The sequence below is a fragment of the Megalobrama amblycephala genome, linkage group LG16 (genome assembly GCF_018812025.1).
Source record: "Megalobrama amblycephala isolate DHTTF-2021 linkage group LG16, ASM1881202v1, whole genome shotgun sequence".
NCBI lineage: Eukaryota > Metazoa > Chordata > Actinopteri > Cypriniformes > Xenocyprididae > Megalobrama > Megalobrama amblycephala.
The window spans coordinates 5,929,220-5,950,564 of NC_063059.1; the positions used below are offsets into that span (position 1 = coordinate 5,929,220).

Here is a 21,345-nt window from a genome sequence, read left to right on the forward strand (position 1 = left end):
AAAAGATTGCGATTTAAAAAAAAAAAATCACAGTTCTGACATTTTTTCCTCACAATTGCAAGTTTACATCTCACAATTCTACATTTTTCTAAGAATCGCGGGATATAAACTCTCAATTGCGAGAAAAAGGTCAGAAGTGCGAGACTTTTTTTCTTCGAATTGTGAGATATAAACTTGCAATTGTGAGTTATAAAGTCCAATTCTTTCTTACGATATCTAGTTTATATCTCACAATTCTGACTTTATAACTCACAATTAATAACTTTTTCTTATGGCAAAAACAATCTTCCATAAATGAAAGAGTTTGCCATGATAGTTACATGAATGGATTGATATTATACACTGTCCAAATTTGTTGTTTGCAATGACATTCAATAATAACAATAAATCACATAATGAATGTTTTGCAATCAAGCTTTATCACATAAATGTTGCTTATGAAGGATCCTGTCTCATTGGCTGTTTTCTACAGATACTCCAAACATAAATATTGTCCATAACATGACAGCTGAGTGGAACTGGGAGCTTCCAGTCTATCTGTCCTGTAGTGCAGATGCGTATCCTGCTGCAACTGACTATAAATGGTACAGAGAGGAGGACAACACCACCGTCCTGTCAGACCAGCAGAACTTCACAGTTCAACCTCAGAACCCAGGAACGTATTACTGTACAGCAGCCAATAGTATCGGAAAATCACGGTCCAAACACATCGAGTTATTTGTCAGTGAGTATGAAATTCTACATTTACAAAATAAATAAAGTGTTAACGACTAGAGCAGCTAAATCAAATAGAAGATTATCTAAAACTCCCGCTAGACTTCACTACAACTTCACTACACCTGTCCTGAAGAAAAGGAATCTGTTTTATAGCACTCATCTCCCTTCAGCAATGAAAACCTTCTCCCCTCGCTTCTTCCTTATTTAATTTTTCACAAACATTGCTCCCAGGCCAAAAGCGAGTGAGCTAATGCACGCTAGGTCCAGTTGCATTTTTTGGTCTCCTCAGGGCCAACGGACAGGGATTGGACCAAATACCTTGATCCAAAGATGCCCAACTGGGGCTTTAGGTGTGGTCATGAACAAAGGTGGAGTTTACAACAGGAGAGGAGAGCGTCAACACCGCTGCTCATTTCCAATGTTGTCATATCAGGCTAAGACAATTAGTTTAGTTTATTTATTTATAAAGCACTACTAAAACAACAGACAATTTTCAGCTCAAAACTGACTTTCAGACGCTAGCAAGTGCAATAACTTCTTATTGTGATCCGATGGGGATTCTGATCATCATATGCTGCAAAAAATATATTTAAATGTGATGCTAAAGGCTACCTATGCTAACAACTGCAATAATAAATACACATATGTTTATGGAAAATTCAAGAGTCTGCTTGAAGAAGGTAGATGGTAGATCATATATGGTTATAATTGCGTATTTATGTGGTTTTATGTTTCATCTCTCTCATCTCTCTGTGCATCCAACTAATGCATCCGCATATGTCATAAATGGCATAATATACTCCATTTAAAGGTGCTACAGAGGATGTGTTCGAAGACTGAGAAACCAAAGACTGTTAGTGAGTTTTTTAAATGAGCGCATGCGTAAGAACAACCCCCCTCCTTCACAGCTCATTTCGAGGGAACGCCTCCCAAAACTCGTGCAGGAGTATTGGAACACAAGTGTTTGTTTACCACCGGCATTCGCTGTGTCGTGTTAGTGGATTCATTATGTCGGACTCACCGCAGGTAACTCATAATCTGCAGTTGTTACTCCTGTCTCCTGACAAAAACATTGCATGCGGCGCCTGTGGAGTGTGGAAAGTTACTGGCGCATGCACGTCTCTCATAAGGAACATAATGGCAGTGATTGACAAGCCAGAGGGCCAATCCTTTACACAATGATCGCGTAAATGATTGGCTGATGTTTTTAAGGCCCTACCTCGTGCACAGATGATGTATATTAATATTATTCCTTTCAGTGCACCTAATAAATAGTCTTTTATCAGTTAGTAAAGACAGTTTCAGTAATATTGCAAAAATGTATAAAACAAAACATCCTCTGTAGCACCTTTAACACATATAACTCATAACTCCTGTTTGCTGCTCATGAGCGCCCTCTGTTGCTCTGTCTGAAAGGATACAGTATAGTGAGACTTTTAATTTTGTGGATAATTAATAGAAATGCTCAATCCTTCTACAGAAATGTGACATAAACATATGATATTTTATCAATATTCTTTCTAAATGTGTAAACCTTTGGACTTAAAAGCCTTAATGGAGTTGTTTTGTGCATTCCTGTGCAGGTACAACTGAATAGGTATGTGTTCTATTTTTTATGTGAAATGGTAAATACGAGTTTGATTCAGCATGATTGATGTGCACTCCTGACACAAATCAATAATTTACTGTCTCGGTAACGTTTCTTATTGTAAAACATTGGTCAAATATCGATGCTGGAATCTTAAAGCGCAAACGTTCACTTCTGTCATGCTCATTTTGCGATCTAGCTAGTTTTCAGTCAACTGGTGAAATGGTAGGGTTGTTCTATGGAGGTGTGTTAAGGCCGGTTTTAGGGTAGTGCTGCGGTGCTACTGGCCGGAGAGTGGAAAGACAGATTGATTTTGGCCTCGGTGCTAGAGGTCCGAGGCTATTGGGCCTGCCCGGCACATTGTTAGCCCTGGCTCGCACTGGCCCGACAGTGGAAAAGCAGCTAGTGACACCTTGTGGTGTGACTAAAAGAAATGCAAGAGGTGTGCAAACATGCCTTTGCAAGTCACACAGGGAATGAATGACTTTAAAGGTCCCGTTTTTCGTGTTTTTTTGAAGCTTTGATTGTGTTTATAGTGTGCAATATAACATGTGTTCATGTTTCGCGTGTAAAAAAACACAGTATTTTTCACATAATTTACTTATCTGTATACTGCTGTTTCCACTGTCATAAAAACGGGCTGATGACTTCCTTGTTCTATGAAGTCCCTCCTTCAGAAGTACGTAACGAGTTCTGATTGGTTCACAGCGGTTCCTGTGTTGTGATTCGACAGCAGTTTAGCGCATCTTGCCCAGAAAGGTCACGCCTCTTACCATAACGTGGAGATGCAAGCGCTCAGTGTTATTGTAAACATGTCTTTAATTTTACCCTATCAATTTAAGCGGGAATCAGACCCGGTGATTGGACTGCGGGATGAAAATAACAGCGTTTCGACGACATGGCGACAAACACACTCTACAAACGCAACTCTTGTGTATTCCTGTGGGCGGAGGTTAGTCAAAAAACTGTTTTAGTGACGTCATTAAAGAATGAAGTAGAGGGATGTAGTCCAAACTTGCCATTCGATGTAGGCGACTTCTGTTAAATAAAATATCTCGCTTGGCATTGAACTTTGAGCTTTAAAATTTTACAGATTTTATTTATACTCTAACAACAACATTACACACTAACTAAAGTTTGAAACATGGGATCACGAAGAACGGGACCTTTAAGATAGGCAATGTGGACAAATTCCTATATCAAGGTTTAAATCATTTAATATCACCATAACTTTATGTATATATGGTGACTATATGTACTCATTATCCTGGACATGGCCGTTAAAAAAAAAAAAAAAAAAAAATCCAGTTGGGATTTCTTAAATGTCTTGGCACACATGAACAGAAATCGCATTTTTTAAATAAGATCTGATAACAAACACATGCATTAAGACAGTATACAAGACCAAATTCAGTACACAACTTATTAAAAAAGAATATTATGTACAATCAAGCACAAGAGCCCAGAATATGAATGTTACAAGCTCGATTGCATGTTAAACATTTTCCTCGCATAGAAAACCATAGCAAATGCTTAACGTGGTGTAATGTACTAAGATGGTGATTCTGAAGTACTGAATTCAGTATACAGTGTGCTAATAAGATAGGCCTTCTATGTACAGGAAAGCAGATGAGCCTACAATATGGTCTCTTCTGCTTGTCTGTACATTATTTATTAATAAGTACTGAATTTTGTCTTAAAGCATTAAAGGTAGGGTAGGCAATTTCAGAGAGGCTAGCAAGCTAGCTTTGAAAACATAAGATCCCACCCTCCCTTCAGAGCACTCTCCAAAGCCACGCCTCCTTCAAAACACATGAACGCACACAGCAGAGTCTGCAAAGCATCACAAAGAGACAGTGTTAAATTACCTCATGTCTCAAAGCACATAACATTACAATAATAATGAACATAACGAACTTACAGAGCTCTAGTTGTACTACGCTGACTGCCGTAGATTAATTTTGGCATTGATAGCATTGACATAGAAACACATAAATCAGAGTCTGAGGACGTGAACAGCTCTGGGTAGAGTGTCATGAGTTGCCATCTCATTATTTGCAGTTACAACATGGCGTGACAATTGTAAGCTTGTGGTTGCCGCATATTGTGTTGGTTAACCCTTTAACGCGTACGATCACACCGGTGTGATTAGAACGTTCAAATTCAAATGTGCGTTCGCGCTTTGGCTGGCGCTAAACCAGAGACGGACACGCGCAGCGCTTTTCATATATTACATATATGCAGTGTTTTTCAACCAAATGATGTTTATTTTAGGTTTCAGACATTTAAATACACATGAGTACTAACAAAACAATATATTTAGAGTTTGTAAAATACACAATGATGTCTATATAAGCGGGAATAACAACCCTTTCCATTATAATTAGACGACACGTTTTATTCATATCAGATACACATTGTGAAAGTAACTTTAAAGCTTACTCTATTCTTCCCTAGTTCACTGACTCACTTAGTTTCATGTATTTCGGGAGAAGTGGATGAATTCACGGGTTGTAAATCCAACAGATCCGATTCTCTGTGCGGCGCAAACTAACATAGCGGCGCCCATCGCTCATATGGCTCAACTAACGCGATCATTATAAAGCTGATTAAACAGCAAAACACATCCACTTGCACATATTTGGCAATCGGAATATTAGATATTTCATGCTATAGTTAACAAATTTTTTAATATTTTGAATAAACAAGGAACAATTAAATAAAAGCATATCATCAGTCATACAGCACTGCGGTGTGTCACGTAACAAGCAATGACGCGTCACCATGGAAACCATAAAGCGATAAGTTCTAAATAACGGTCGCCTTAAAAAACTCACGCTGGGGGGTCAGCCAGAATATTTAAAACTTGCGTGCGAAAGGGTTAAGAGGACAGGATGGATGACTAATTAGAGGAAAGGGGCATGCAAAGAGGTGTCCGCATTTTGTTTGGTCACACCACAAGGTGTCACTGTGGCCTCAAAGCTTTGCCCTTGCCACTCTAAGCTCAATTGCTGTCTGAGGTAAAACTCCCCCCACCCCCCAATTTACCATACAGACAAATAAATAAAAAAGAAAATAAAGTGGAAATAAATAAAAGTGAACATAAATACATATATATTTTTTACATTTCTTTGTATATTTATTATTATATTTATTTGTTTATTTAATTTACATTTCTTTGTATGTTTACTTATGTATTTATTTGTTTATTATTTCGGCAGCTTTGGCATTTCGTACACAAGCCTTCTGATCGGCTAAACATTAATCTGACTGAGAAACTTTTTATTTTACAGTGTACAGATAGGGTAGTCACAGAGATCGCTGTGATATCTGGAGACAGTTATTTTAATGATATCCTTCAGGCAGTAGGGTATTTTTCTGCATACTATTCTAATAGTAAATGTTAAGTAAAGAATTCAATGAGACAATCGTAAATGCATGGTTAATGCCAAATGCTGCAATATTTTGGACTACTTTAATAGTTTAACTGGGTTATATGTTATGGTTAGATTAAGTCATGGTCAGGGCTGAGTTTTAAAAATGATGTGATCATGATCTTTTCTCAAACCTCTTGCATTTTAGGTAACCCTGTTAAGGTGCTCTACCAGATCATTTTACCTATCATTCTCCTGTTGATTCTCATTGCTGTGGTCATCTTTCTGATACGCAGGTATACATACCTATTTCTTTTCTTTTCTTTAATTTTCTTTAAATTACTTAACCCTCTACTGCACACATGTTGATGGCACATGAAAAAAAAATATTCCACATAATTTTTTGGTTCTTTTGGGAACATTTTATTGATTAAAAAAAATTTATTGATTAAATTGATTATTGATTTTTCGTTGCCTCAGGGCAACGTTGTGCGACAATGGTACAGAGTCATAGAGAAAATCATCATCAAAATCAATTTTTTTTTAAAAAAAATTCAAGAAATCATTAAGTAAAAAGGGAAAAACACTTGAAAGACATTGATGTATTGAATTTGATACATGCATAGGTCTGTATCATGTAGTGTGCTATGCAATATAATGTACTTCATGTGATAAGATTTCACTCCGTACGAAACTTCAAAAAGCAGTTCATCTCTGCTGTGACATAGTGGTGTATGTTACAATTTTTGCACATCACTTTGGGTGTTCCTGCACACCCAGGAACCTTGCATCTTCCCTTCCTATAATACATTGTTGCCAATGAGAGGTACTGTCTAAAACCTCCTCAAAAAGTACCTCTTATCGCACAACGTTGCCCTGAGGCAACGAAAAGAAAAACTGAATTTCTGAACATGCAAAATAAAAAAAACTTCATAAAACCTGACAAAAGGCTTCTCTACACCTTCAAACACACACACATATTTTTTATGTACAGTTCATGTCGTTTTAAATAAGATTACTAAAGCAAATAATATTGCCTTCTTCTCACACCATGTGCTCCTGTGACCATGTGTCAGAACAGGATGTCCCACCTTTAAATGGTGCTTGATATTGACTCCAACACCTTACTGAACTGTTATTTGGTACTTTCTTGACCTTTCTAATTGGTTGATATAATTTAAAGAAATATTTTCTAAACATAGGGCTTAAGAAAACTTTCCGTTGCCTGAGGGCAACGCTGTGCTGTAGAGGGTTAAGTAAAAAAAATAGTCATTAAGCTTGCATCATTCAAATTTATCTGCATAGTAGAGGTCCTTTTAGATGTTGATTTTGGTTTGTCTTTTTCCTTCTTCCAGTCATCATATTTCAATCATTGTGCTCATTATTTTGCAGGACTATCAACAAGGCAAGACTAGATCAGCAAAGTGGAGCAGATTATCCACTGTGTTTTTTCCCAGTATTCCTGTCACGCTCTTCTACAGTGGCAAACTTACTTTTATTGGTTATTTTACTTCTGTTTGTTTCAGTACCTGGGTTTACTTCCTTGAGCTCACTTTAATATGCATGGCTTTAAAAAAGTAAAACAGTGTCTGTTTGCTTAATAAGAAATAAAGCCTATTCTGTTTGGAATATTTTAACTCTCAGGGATCACAAAACAACACCCGGGAGAATCTGTCAATGGAAGACATTCCTGATCCAGTTCATGGAAGCGTTAATCAATCACATCCAAACACCCCATTCCCAAGATCCTACACAAGCACAGGACCTCAATCCAAGGTAACAGCTGCAGAAATGATGGAGACTGTGCTCACTTTTTGTCATGAAGTTAATTATTCTTTTTTTTTTTCCTCTTAAGGACGAAATCTAATATCCACACTGTGTATTCTGCCATTACACTGCCACCAATGAAACAGGTGAGAGAATGTTTTTTTACTTTAAATGCATCAGGGATATCTTTGAAACATTAATATTACAAACAACTGACATTTTCATGCTTAGAAAGCTATCTTTTTGTTCTTACAGGGAAAACGTTCCCCAAAACCACAAAAACCTGGATATATGGACAATGACTTATATACATCTACCTTAAATTATGTCACTCTTGATTTCAAGGAACAAAATGAAGGCAAAAAGGTAAAGCAGATGGGGAATATGTAAAAATCAGAAGTAATCTCACTCCCACAAATTAAATAACACATTTCCATCTTTATATTCATAGTGAGATGAGCATAAAAATGCTTTTTGATACTAATATTTTAGAATGCTGCTCCTGTTAAATGTATGATTGTGTTTTTAGAGCACCTGAAGATTCAGCAGTCTATGCCATGGTGTCAAAAAATAAGCCAAAGGTAAGCCATGAGAATATAAAACTTTTATCTTCTATTACTTTATACCAACAATATGAACAGTAAACATAAACCAAAAAGTGTATGGAGTATATTTATACAACTGTTTAATGTATATTGAGAACATTTTGTTTTATTATTTCTTCCTCTTCCTAGAATTCCCAATCAGAACATAACGATTATGAGAATGTTTCTTCTGCATGTGCCTCAAGACTTCCAGCCAACAATATAGACTGGGAATCTGATACCAGTGAAGAAGATGAAGTGAATTACACCACTGTGTCTTGTTCTGCCAAACCAGCTGTTAAAGAACCCAAAAATAACCAGAGGAGCCATCTTGGCAGTTCAAGCTCTGATGATGAGGAAAGAACTGAATATTCAGCCATAAAAACATAAACAGTTTTCAAATGAAGTATTAAAACCTTAATCTGTATTACAATTAGTATTAGTCTATGTTATTTGAAAGTTTTAATTAAGATAACTGTATACAAATTATGATTCTATGAGAGTGATAAGAATGCCTTCCACTCCTCTTTCACTCCACTCTTTTATTTTTCAGTGTGATTTACCATTGCATTAATATAATATTGAAATATTCTGAAATATGCTTAAAGATACTACTCCTTTGTATCATTGTGCCATATATTTGTGTGATTATTTCAGTGGTGCTTGCATGGAAAACTGATTTAGGTGTTGTGTGAATATTGTTTCACTAAATAGTGTGAAATGTAACAATATAGCTATGTATTTTAATTAAACATATGTATTTGCCAATGAAAAACTCATGCTTATCATTTACTGAATTGCTGAACTTTAGCCATGCTGAGAACATTTAACTGGTAGCATAAAACTGTGTGTTCATAAAATACTTATTTCATGAGAAGAATAATTATCTGCAGTGTGATACATTTGACATTAAACATCATGCAAATACATTATTGCTTTAGTGAAATGTACTTTTTTTTGATATTTAAAGAAATAAAATAACAATATCAGTTGCTATAATAATAATTTAGACCAGGCGTTTCTGTGATTGACACCTAATAGGAGGGCCATATTAACATTCAAGCGCAAGAAAGCGCAACATTTCAGAAAATTTGCTTTCCTTTGCATTATTTCTCATGTACTTCAAATTTCATTAGGCCTACTAAAATATTTTTATACCCATACTATAAATATTTTATTTACCATACTAAATGTAAACAGCAGTGTCTCTCTCATTGTTACAGAATGTAATATAATTTTATAATACTATTACTAATATAATACTACTAATATAATACTATTAATTGCAATAGTCTGGTGCAACTTTTCACATCCAACAAGGTGCAATGGAATAAAAAAATTAGTAATTTAGGAACAAAAGCAACACTTGTGGCGTGGAGGGGTCAGAAATAAACAAAATACTAGAGCTATATCAACTTTATTTTGCCAAAAAATAAAAATCTCTCATTTTTACATACATTATTAGTTTTTAACATTTGGTGGAAGTATTTTCCCTTACTTTATGTTAGCTTAAATAACATTAAAATCTTGCACTGAACAACACTGTACTGAACAAATACAATCCCTGAATACATTTGTACACTCTTCTGTTTCTTGACAGACACCTGGCAGCGCTTCTGCTCACACAGCTGAGCCCACATTTGTCCAAGATGCTTTTTGAGCATCGGCAACGTTTAATGGTTGCATCGGATGCATTTCGGTGGTTTAAATCAGCGCTCGTGACTTAAAGTCAAGTGCTTTTACTGTAATTTAGGCAAGCGCGCTCATAATAGGAGCAACGCGGTTGAGAGCGCGGCTCATGGTTGCATAGCAACGACAGACGCCACTGGAGCGAAAGCGCACTGGAAAGAAGGAGAAAGTGGCGCGGCCGCTTATGCGACGCGATATGTGATTGCCCCCATAGAACGGCGACTTTTTCTTTGCATATCAGACAGGTAGCAACTAGAGAATAATAATAATTTAGCGGGCCGGATTAGGATATGTTTTATTTTTGAGATCAGTTGCGGGCCGTAAATGGCCCACGGGCCGGCAGTTTGAGACCACTGATTTAGACCCTGCAGCAAGTGCCCCAGTGCAACAAGTTTTAAAAAAATATACAATATTAAGAAGAGCTCCTCCTTCAGGCACAGCAGTGCATTTCTGACATATATATTGAGAAGCTGCTCACTATAGAGCCAATGGGTGGAGCTTGTCATCCAACTCCCACTCTCTGGATGTAATGGGTGGAGCTTGTGATGGAGTATTTTATCCATCCTATAGAAAACAATTATAGAATTAGTTTGCTTACTATAAAAGCTATAAGTGTTTTGAGGCCTCTTGGCCTATGTGACTGCAAGGGACAGATGTGTCTGAGAAGTTAACTTGGCCACTAAGCATATTTTGTTGGTAATTTTCCACCAGACTACAGGTTGTTGTGAAATGAATAAGAACATTATTAATATTAAGGGTGTCATGTGAAGGCTTCTTGTCTCTGGGGAGTATTGACTGGTTTGATACAATGTTTCATTTGGCCCATGGGGAAAGGGTTGACCATCAATTGGCAGAAGGCCCATGAGAGATAAAGTCAAAAGATGTAGACTAGTTGGCAGTCGGTCACCCTTACAAAGAGAATTATCTCTTGCATAAGCAACACCTGCAGTTTAATTGGTGAAGTGACTGTGGTAAAAAATGCTGGGGAGTACTTGGGAGACTCCAAGAAGAGAAAGGGGGGAGAGCACCTGTAACATGAGATCATGGAAACTGTAACTGTAGGGGTGGATCTCACACTGTAACAGATAAGAAAAATGTATAAAAACTGTGCCCTGGCTAGAGAGATTTAGATGTGGAGCTGGCATCTCACTTTGTTGCTTGTCAATAAAGTTAAACTCCTGGGACCTGGAACTTCGACTCTGAGTTTTTTCTTCGAGACCAGAACTGAAGAGACACAGAGACATCGAATTTGCCACGACACTTGAAGGTCTAACCACACCAACACAATGACCTGGGGCCCATTTCAGAAAGGAGGTTAAGTGAAAACTCTGAGTATGTTAACCCTGAAATGAGAGAAACTCTGGGTTGTCTGTTTCAGAATGGGAGGTATGTCAAATCCGAGAATGCAAGGTAAGTCAAGCCGCTTCTGAAAGGGAGATAACTTATACTCAGAGTCACTTACTATGGTCATTTACTCTGTGAATCTAACTTTGTCTGGAGCAGGTTTTCTTCGGTAAACCCAGAGTTTCTTTTGGTGTCCTCCCCTTTTTAAAGCAATGTTAAAATACTCATTCATTCACTCATTCACGCTGCAAAAATGATTTTTCTTACTGAGTATTTTTGTTCTTATTTCAAGTACAAATATCTAAAAATTCTTAAATCAAGAATAAAAATAAAAAAAAACACTCAATTGATGTGGATACAAATACATTTATTGCATTTTGTCTGTGTGTTCACAATTAAAATATTATGTATGAAAAAAGACCAACAGTTTGTCAGCCAGTTTGTCGGGAAGTGACGATAAGGTTCTCTTTACCTCGCTGGATGAAAAACGGTGCTTTATCGCAAATGTTTTAGGTAATATTCCAATTTTGGACAAAAGATACAGGCAGATGAAGAAGATGAGGCGAGGCAAAATGAATCTAATACAGCTTAAATATTTGATAAGTAAATAAAACAAAAGCATGTTATCCGATAATGTGAATTAAAGGAAACAGCGTGCTAATACACATTCAACACTAGAGAAAAAAACTGAAATAACTAAGGGCAATATATACACACAATAATGAACTGAATAAGAAACAGGTGTGAGATATTCAATGAACCAAAGATTCACCATGACAACCGATGAAATCATACTGAGTAACCATTACAACAAAGGAAACACAGGAAATAATAAAGACAAACTAAAAGTCCTTGAACATGAAATTGAAAAAAGAGCATGTGACACAGAGCAGTTGTTTTCTTCAACTAACCTGCCCAATAGATCTGAAATTCCAAAGAATGATGCATATAGTTATAAAGGAAATTTAATTAAAGAATTCTTGTTATAATATCTTGATGCTACATAATATGCATGAAAAATTCTATAATTATTGATGAAGTCTGACATTGTCAATCTTTTTAAAAAATGTATTTAGCGCATTTTAGTTGTTTGATGTATAGCATTTTCATCAGATATTTTCATACATGTTGAGTTCGTCCATTTCGGCATACTCAGCTTCATAACCATTACTCTAAATGGAAATATTTCAAGAGAAAACAGAGAGCCAGACATTCGATCAAGTAACATATTTCAGTAAGCATTTGTCATATGATCTAAGTATGTTTTCCAAAGTGTAACACTGTGTAAATATATACTCACATAGTAGGATTTTGGGTCACTGATGTGCATTGGGGAGGAAAATACAAAAATGTTGTTGTTATTCCACTTAAATATCAAAAATACCTCTTTTTTAAATAAAAAAAGCAAAACAGAATATAACTGAACATCTATTTATTAACCTATGCATTAAAGTTACCATGGGCTTTCAGAGACTCAAGTTCAAGTGTACTGTACCTCTTTGGTGATGGCATATGAGGCTTGGAGAAATGTGCGTTTCCTAACACTGTACATGCTTCTTTTGACCTGTGAACAGATGTTATGTCAAACTTTGTTCATGAACCTTTTCCCCTTTGATTCTATATGTTTTATTCTATTTCCTCTTTGATTTTACCTCCTGTTAAATGCTTTTCTGCATGTTGACTAAAAGTTGACTAAAAGTGATTGATATGCTGCAACACTGCAGCATATCAATGTGACTTTTCAAAATGATCTAAAACTGTGTTACATTATATATTTTAAAAGAAGGATACAGAAAATAAGATGATTAAATAATGGCCACGTTCACACAGTCATTTTTTGGTATTGACAACCGCATTTACTTAACAGGTGTGAGTCTCGAATTGTCTCGTTCACACAGCAACTTTCAGTAGCGTTTGGAACACTGTCTGTATGAACGTGCAGCGAGTGTCAAGCCCGTATTCTCTTGCTAGTAACCATGACGACAGTCACCAACGTAATATTAAAGATGGCGACGTCCATAAAACTGAAAAGTAATATCACTTTTCAAATGACAAGAGACTAACTGAACCGCGAGTTCATCCATCAAAACTTCATTAACCAACAGCAGCATGTAAACACGCGCTAGCCGGAGTCTTTAACCGCTGCACACCCGTGTCACGTCCTTTGCGACATCTCGCACATGACACGGCATTTGAAAAGAAACACAGAACTGACATAAGCCGCTCCGGTGGAGAACAAACTGGATCTAACACCTTGATGACGCACAGCTCACATCTCTGTCACAGTAAGTTACTGAAAACGAAACCACACAAAACACCTTAGAAGAGTGGCTCTTTCGCACTGTAGGCTATGACGTGACAGACAACTAGTTGTCCAGCCCTGTTCCGTTCACACAGCGCGAATATTCCGAGAATGCGGTTGTGAGTCCTGAAAATTTACAGGTGTGAGTTCGGTTATAGAATGCGGTTGTCACTCCCGTAAATAACCGTACTGCGTGTGAACGCAACCGTATTAAGGATTCAAATACAGGACTGACAACTGCTTCTGTGTGAACGTGGCCAATATCTACTTCGGTAAAGTTGGTTTTATATTCGCACATTCGGACATCCGTATTCAATAGCCTTGTTAATCACACTACATTGGACATTCAGTGGACATTCACAAGTAAATATGCCATTAAAACAATACTTGTCTATTTTGATCGACTGTGAAAAATGTTGTAAGTTGACAATCGCTGGTTGTCAATATCATGTCGCTGCTTAAAATTCGCAAACATTAATTTATTGCACATTTATTGGAAAGTCTGAATTTATCAGAAGTCCGAATGTGCGAATATAAAACCAACTTTACCGAAGTCCAATATCTAATCAAGTAGCACAGGAGCAAAAAACTGAATGCTTAAACATTATATTGTATCTAGATAAGCACTGTTTGTTGTATAATCATCCAATGAACATCTAGCCAAATATGGTAATCACGATTTGAGTTCTGTTCATGTGTAGAGTTTGTTTTTAGTTTGATAATCGGATCTATGGTTTGCCCAGTTTATTTAGCCCTGTGTTTTCCTCAGTTCTTTGTCTGTCTTTGTTATATCAAAATATTGTTGTGTTGTTCTGTTAGAATTTTGCCTGTTCAGTTTGCTGTATACTGCTATATTGAGTTTTGTTTTATTAAAAGTATTGCTGCACTTAGATCCTGACTTCTATTATCCTTGCCTGCAACCAACACTGACTACGTTTACATGGACAGCAGTAACCCGATATTAATATGATTAAGACAATACTCTGATTAAGAAAGGACCATGTAAACAGCGATGTTTTATTACCTTTCAGACTAAAGTTTCGAAGTAAACACAAATCGAATTAAGACAGGTGGAGTATTCCTATTTTAGTCATTATTGGAGTGCATTGTAGACATGTACACACCTTAATCACACTATTAACGTCATGTGGGGAGTTTTCGCCACAGGACGCATAATACACACACGGCTGTCAACCGTTTTGACGGCAAACAAGAGAGCAAGCGTCAAGCAAGAAGCCACAAATCAAATTCCTCTCACCTCATCTCTCATCCAGTACCTCTGAGTTTGTCGCGGTGGCATGAATGAAAGTTGCCGAATTAAATACAGGAGGCCTGTTGCTGGAGAATTTGTTCCACCGTTGTCTATTTACAGAGCCCACACATGAGAGAGAAAATAAATAGTAGCCTGGGCTAAATTGCGAACGATTTACTAATTTGTTCCCTCTATGTATTCGAGGGAACGAATTAGTAAATCAGCACACAATTTATTTATTTATTCTTGCATGTCATGTGCGGGCTCCGTATATATATTTATATTGCATGTCAAATAATTAACTGCACTTGAAGTTTTAAGATTAAAAATGAAAACACCAAAACAGTATTGGCACGAACTGTGTGGTGATGATACGTGAAATTCTGTAGAGAACGTCGGACAGCGTGCTGTGGGGACGTAATGACGTTTGCCATTAATCTATCTATGTTCTATAACTAAAATGGGAACATGAATGAAATATTCTAAAAGCAACTCATGTAAACACCTTAATCATAATATTGTCTTATTCAGAATAAGGTCAGTAATTAGATTACTGCTGTCCATGTAAACGTAGTCACTGACAGAAAGACAGACCATAATCATGGATCTAGCAGAAGTGTATATGGATTTGGCTGGCCGTGTCATGACTCACTACCTCATCAAGATCCTGATCGAGGGAGGCTACAGTCTCACCATCACAGTAGTGTGTGAAATCTATGAGTTTGTTCCTGAGAGGGTAACACTTTAGAATACTGATCCTTCATTAATGAATAACTACACAGGAACAAATGACTACAAAACTAGTAGTTACTGATTAGCTAATAGATTAGCTAATAACTATAAAAACAGTAGTTACTGATTAGCTAATAGTGAACTACCACATTCAACTGAGCACTATTACTTACTAATTCATTAATCAAAGTTTCTTGTTAGTTAATAGTAGTTACTAGAGTGTTAATAATGCATTACTCCTTTGTTTCTCTGTAGTTATTCATTAATGAAGGATCTGTATTCTAAAGTATTACCCATGAGGGAGAATTTCCAGAGTCTGTTCCTGAGAGACAATTTCCTGAGTTTGTTCCTGAGAGAGAATTTCCTGAGTCCGTTCCTGAGACAGAATTTCCTGAATCTGTTCCTGAGAGAGAACTTCCTGAGTCTGTTTTCTGAGTCTCGTCCCGTCATGGCCGCCATTCCAGAGTCTCGTCCCATCATGGCCGCCACGCCTGTGCCCCTAGGAGTATTGGTAGAGTATGAGGGGATGTCTTGGAGCCCAAAAATGGCTCCAGCCCGAGTTCACTCCAGTGTCGGCTCCAGCCCCTGAGTCCACTCGAGTGTTGGATCCAGCCCCTGAGTCTGCACTAGTGTCGGCTCCAGCCCGAGTTCACTCCAGAGTCCATCCCAACCCAAGAGCCTGCTCCAGTCCATAAACTCCTAGCTCCTCCCAAGAAAATTTTGGGGGGATGCCATATGTCCCTGGCCAGAGTGGACAGGCCAAGTTTCAGGACCATGGAGGCTGATCCGCCACGGCCCCCTGAACTGCCAGTGCCCCCCTGGCCCCCTGAGTTACCTGTGCCACCCTGGCCCTCTGAGTTGCCGGCACCACTCTGGTCCCCTGAACAGTCTGTGCCACCCTGGCCCCTGAGTTACGTGAGCTGCCCTGGCCACCTTAACTGCCAGCACTGCCCTGGAGGCTTCCTGTCCTGCTAAGCCACGTCCCCATTAGCCTCCAGAGTGCCCACCCTCTTGTCTGCCTTTGTTAGATATTGTTTTGTTGTTCTGTTAGAATTTTGCATGTTCCAGTTTCCTGAGTAAATTGCTATTTTGAGTTTTATTTTATTAAAAGTATTGCTGCACTTAGATCCTGACTTATATTATACTTGCCTGCAACCAACGCTAAAAGGTAAACTGATATGGCAAATTATTAGATGTCATACTTTGTTCTCAGAATAACTAATTTTTTTGCTTACAAAAAAATGTGAAGTCATAAACTTGTAAGATCTTGGAAATGGTAAGAGAAAGACAAGTCTTTGAATATCATCTTCATATAAAACAAACATATCAAATTCAGCTGTACTATTTTAGTTAATGTACATTGGTCCCAAAAGTATTTTAAAAACTTGAACCACAATTAAAATTGTAATATATTTGCTTTGTTTAACAAAATGTCAAAACAAGTGGGATTGATTCTAAAGAAATATAGCACAAGCACACTTTTCAATCAAAACAATGAAAAGTTCAAAAACTACACTGAAAAGTTCATAATATAACTACACTGGTTAGTTCCGGACACCTACCTGAAAAATTAACACATGGTTTAAATGAATTTAAATGAATAGAAAAAGTTTGCTCTGAAAAAAGCTCTATATTACTTTGTTAGAAAAACTAAATTACTTGTTAAAAATGTAAACATTTTTATATGTGACTTAAGTATTCAAAAACGTTTGGGGCCACCATATATATGTGGTAATAATATGATGAATATACTACATAAAACTTCATCCATCTATGCAGAACAAATATTACCCTAAAGCAGAGTTTCCCAAAAAGGGGTTCATGAGTTAATGGAAAGCTAATACGTTAATCTAACATAAAATTTTAATAAATAAACTGAATTAAAACCAAAATCACAATATAGCTTAGTGTGATTATCAAATCAAAGGCTGTGATTTAATCAAATAAGTATAAAGTCTGTTATGTGTTTGTGATTGAAGCATGAAATGGTGTTCTTTCACAGGTCATGGTGTTCTTTCACAGGTGTTTTAATAATTACTATTAGCAGCAGTACAAACCCGATTCCAAAAAAAGTTGTGTTACACTGTACAAATTGTGAATAAAAACAGAATGCAATGATGTGGAAGTTTCAAATTTCAATATTTTAATTCAGAATACAACATAGATGACATATCAAATGTTTAAACAGAGAAAATGTATCACATTTTAAGGGAAAAGTAAGTTGATTTTAATATTTCATGGCATCAACACATCTCAAAAAAGTTGGGACAAGGCCATGTTTACCACTGTGTGGCATCCCCTCTTCGTTTTATAACAGTCTGCAAACATCTGGGGACTGAGGAGACAAGTTGCTCAAGTTTAGGAATAGGAATGTTGTCCCATTCTTGTCTAATACAGGCTTCTAGTTGCTCAACTGTCTTAGGTCTTCTTTGTTGCATCTTCCTCTTTATGATGTGGCAAATGTTTTCTATGGGTGAAAGATCTGGACTGCAGGCTGGTCATTTCAGTACCCGGATCCTTCTTCTACGCAGCCATGATGTTGTAATTGATGCAGTATGTGGTCTGGCATTGTCATGTTGGAAAATGCAAGGTCTTCCCTGAAAGAGACGACGTCTGGATGGGAGCATATGAAGAGTTTGGTTCCAAAACGCAATAACTCCATTTTGATTAATTTGAGTAAAAAGGTGTTTTCTTTACCAAGAAAGTGGCAAGATGAAAACCACTATTTTCTGTTTCAAACTTTCACATAGCATCTTTTGGTTATAAAAACATAAAAAATTCAAATCTACATTTTGATTTTAAAAGTTTATTATAAAAACGTATTATTTTTTTTCCCCAAAATGCAATAAATCCATGACACTTTTTTTCAAAATGCAATTAATCCATCAATATAAAAGTTATTTTTCAAATTGAAAATACACAACAAAGTAAGTTGATTCATGTACATGACAGAGTCTCAACTTTGCCAATATTTATCTTATATACAGGCATTTTACTAAAAATACATTCAGCCGTGCTCCCAAAATGAATCTTGTTAAATTATTTGTCATTACCGATTAAAGAGTATCTGGCGCCACCGCACGGTTAAATAAACACATTTGCCGAGTACATTGGTATTAAAAACGGCTTTTAAAAAAGCCTTCAATGTTTACAGTGGGTGGAATGGAGCGCTGTGATCGGTTGAGCGGATATATCGCGTTCTGCAGAGAAGGGAGACTGGCGTTTGTCGCGTTTTGGAAAGAAAGGGAGAAAACATGACAGAATAACACGACGGATATCGCATTTTGCGCAAAATTAATAAATGACTTTTCAATACCGACCAGATACAATACTGATTTTGGTGGAAACTCAATTTTTTGAAAATGGCGTTTATCGCGTTTTGGAACCAAACTCTTCATATGTTGTTCTAGAACTTGGATATACCTTTCAGCATTGATGGTGCCTTTCCAGATGTGTAAGCTGCCCATGCCACACGCACTCATGCAACCCCATACCATCAGAGATGCAGGCTTCTGAACTGAGCGCTGATAACAACTTGGGTTGTCCTTGTCCTCTTTAGTCCAATTGACATAGCGTCCCAGTTTTCCAAAAAATAACTTCAAATTTTGATTCGTCTGACCACAGAATAGTTTTCCACTTTGCCACAGTCCATTTTAAATGAGCCTTGGCCCAGAGAAAACGCCTGCGCTTCTGGATCATGTTTAGATATGGCTTCTTTTTTGACCTATAGAGTTTTAGCCGGCAACGGTGAATGGCACGGTGGATTGTGTTCACCAACAATGTTTTCTGGAAGTATTCCTGAGCCCATGTTGTGATTTCCATTACAGTAGCATTCCTGTATGTGATGCAGTGCCGTCTAAGGGTTTTCCGGCCTTGACCCTGACACACAGAGATTGTTCCAGATTCTCTGAATCTTTGGATGATATTATGCACTGTAGATGATGATAACTTCAAACTCTTTGCAATTTTTCTCTGAGAAACTCCTTTCTGATATTAGTGATCCTCTGCCCATCTTGACTTCTGAGAGACACTGCCACTCTGAGAGGCTCTTTTGTTGCCAAATCATGTTGCCAATTGACCTAATAAGTTGCAAATTGGTCCTCCAGCTGTTCTTTATATGTACATTTAACTTTTCTGGCCTCTTATTGCTACCTGTCCCAACTTTTTTGGAATGTGTAGCTCTCATGAAATCCAAAATGAGCCAATATTTGTCATGACATTTCAAAATGTCTCACTTTCAACATTTGATATGTTATCTATATCACACTATCACAACTAAAAAGAGGTTTCAATCCACTTTAAAGTACAAAGTCAATGCAACTTATATCTGTTTACCTGTATGTCATGGACCAACATCAAAGACCCGTGAACATGCAAATGTGTTGTTAAATTACTGAAATATTCACTTTTGTCACAGCTGACAAAATGGTTTGGCCTAAAGTAACATATCCAAAGAGTTACCTTCGTCGCTTCTTGTATATGATGACTCCAGCAATTATGCAAGCGATTAGAAACACAAGTGAAGGTGCCAGGATATACAGACCGATAGTCTTCAGGCCAATAAGCAAGGGATCTGCCTCATTATGGAAAGGGGATAAAATAATTGATCATTATTATAAGCACAACTGAAAGACAAGGCAATGATGTAAGTATGAGCTACAGGTGGAAAAGGCACATGCTTCTATTCTGTTCTGGATTGGATGCACAAGTTTAACACTGTGTCTACAACATGCCGCAACAGCTTGAAGCTGTCTACACTGGACGCAACAGAGTGAATGTTCCAAATTTATTTGTCCCTTATGTCAGAACGACCATTTGGAGTACATCCGAAATAGAAAACAGATCAGTTTACTGTTTGGGATTTGTCATGTCACATCAAATCGCGTCCATTGTAGACAGTCTCACTGATTATAATGGATGCTATTGCCTTTTGTCGCATTGCTCAAGTCCATTGTAGACAGGGTATAATTAAAACAATATGAATGATGAGGCTTGGAGAGATCACACATCATACAAGATGCTAAAAAATCACTCACATTGCACATATAAAACAACAGAAGCCGTAATGTCTTTTCCAGAAAATTTCACAGTGCAAATCAGTTTCTTCCCATGGTCGTCTTTTGTACCCAGAATGGTTATGCTGGAATAGGTGACCCGATCTAAAGTAGAAAGTGTTTTGCCCCCCGTTGAGACCCTCATGTTCTGATAGTTCCATGTGATGACTGGAGTCTCTTTCTGGCAGGAGTGATAGACGGAGCAACTGAAGTTCTTTGGGACGCCCTCTGTGAGTTCTGCCAGTTCAGGCTCAATTGTTATTTTTTGATGAACACCTGAAATTAAACTGAGATCTTGTAATAGGCAACAAATGTGACTTTAAAGTGAAATTATATGTAATATCACACAGAGCAGTTAATATTTGTGTTTACTCACATTTGGCACTTTTGTCTTTTGTAGCTGTCACTGTTATGCCACCGTGATGTGTTACAGAACACTCAATTGTTGAAATTTCTGCCTCTATAACACCTGTGCGTGTGAGAGTGATTTTCCACAGGCCGTCTTCAAGTATGCTCATTGACTAATTTATCAGTTCCTTCAGGACCTTTCAGAACGATGTTTGGTTCTCTGTATGGACACGTGTGGAAAGTTGAACATGTCATTGTAATAGTCTCACCCATCCTTTCACCTCCATAAATACTGATGCTGGGCTGCTGTGGACTTGCTACAAATAGTAGAAATGTCACAATTAGTCAACACACTTTCATAACTAGATCAGGAATCAAGCAAATTTGATGAACAAAGTATTTACATACCATCAACTAGAATTGTGGAGGTGACATCATAAAATGCGTAGGTGCGCCATCCAACGTTTTCAGGGTCAATCCATGCATACAATTTCTCTTCATTATGGGACTTTTCCAGATTTCTGATCAGCAGACTGCAATCCCCATTTGATGGGTTTCCATATAAAGAAGTTTTTCCTCTAAACATCTCAATGA

At 37.2% G+C, this 21,345-nt stretch overlaps 2 protein-coding genes across 3 annotated transcripts; one reads left to right on the forward strand and one right to left on the reverse strand.

Annotated features, from left to right (window-relative positions):
* Positions 1–359: 359 nt before the first annotated feature.
* Positions 360–8,279, forward strand: LOC125249620 (nectin-1-like). Of its 2 annotated transcripts, none has more exons than XM_048161943.1 (8): positions 360–724; positions 5,888–5,975; positions 7,072–7,084; positions 7,324–7,455; positions 7,535–7,592; positions 7,702–7,812; positions 7,976–8,027; positions 8,181–8,255. In XM_048161943.1, the coding sequence occupies exons 1-5, from the start codon at positions 502–504 to the stop codon at positions 7,544–7,546; spliced, it is 468 nt and encodes a 155-aa protein (XP_048017900.1). In that variant the 5' UTR covers positions 360–501; the 3' UTR covers positions 7,547–7,592; positions 7,702–7,812; positions 7,976–8,027; positions 8,181–8,255. The 2 variants fall into 2 exon arrangements, with proteins under 2 accessions (XP_048017900.1, XP_048017899.1); XM_048161942.1 differs by having other exon boundaries at positions 368–724; positions 7,072–7,180; positions 8,181–8,279.
* Positions 8,280–19,511: 11,232 nt separating this feature from the next.
* LOC125249260 (myeloid cell surface antigen CD33-like) lies at positions 19,512–21,341 on the reverse strand. The gene is made up of 4 exons (XM_048161513.1): positions 21,160–21,341; positions 20,780–21,068; positions 20,386–20,679; positions 19,512–19,922 (listed from the first exon to the last, which is right to left on the reverse strand). Exons 2-4 carry the CDS (start codon positions 20,919–20,921, stop codon positions 19,807–19,809), a joined length of 552 nt encoding a protein of 183 aa, XP_048017470.1. The 5' UTR covers positions 20,922–21,068; positions 21,160–21,341; the 3' UTR covers positions 19,512–19,806.
* Between the last annotated feature and the right edge of the window lie 4 nt (positions 21,342–21,345).

What these genes read in the sequence shown, in the direction of transcription:
- LOC125249620 (XM_048161942.1), top strand. Translation starts at nt 502, where the DNA reads ATGACAGCTGAGTGGAACTGGGAGCTTCCAGTCTATCTGTCCTGTAGT. An exon ending in ACACATCGAGTTATTTGTCA is followed by an intron (nt 725 to 5,887) that starts GTGAGTATGAAA and finishes CTTGCATTTTAG; the next exon opens with GTAACCCTGTTAAGGTGCTC. An exon ending in GTCATCTTTCTGATACGCAG is followed by an intron (nt 5,976 to 7,071) that starts GTATACATACCT and finishes ATTATTTTGCAG; the next exon opens with GACTATCAACAAGGCAAGAC.
- LOC125249260 (XM_048161513.1), bottom strand. Translation starts at nt 20,921, where the DNA reads ATGAGCATACTTGAAGACGGCCTGTGGAAAATCACTCTCACACGCACA. An exon ending in AAAAGACAAAAGTGCCAAAT is followed by an intron (nt 20,680 to 20,779) that starts GTGAGTAAACAC and finishes GTTTAATTTCAG; the next exon opens with GTGTTCATCAAAAAATAACA. An exon ending in TGTTGTTTTATATGTGCAAT is followed by an intron (nt 19,923 to 20,385) that starts GTGAGTGATTTT and finishes ATAATGAGGCAG; the next exon opens with ATCCCTTGCTTATTGGCCTG.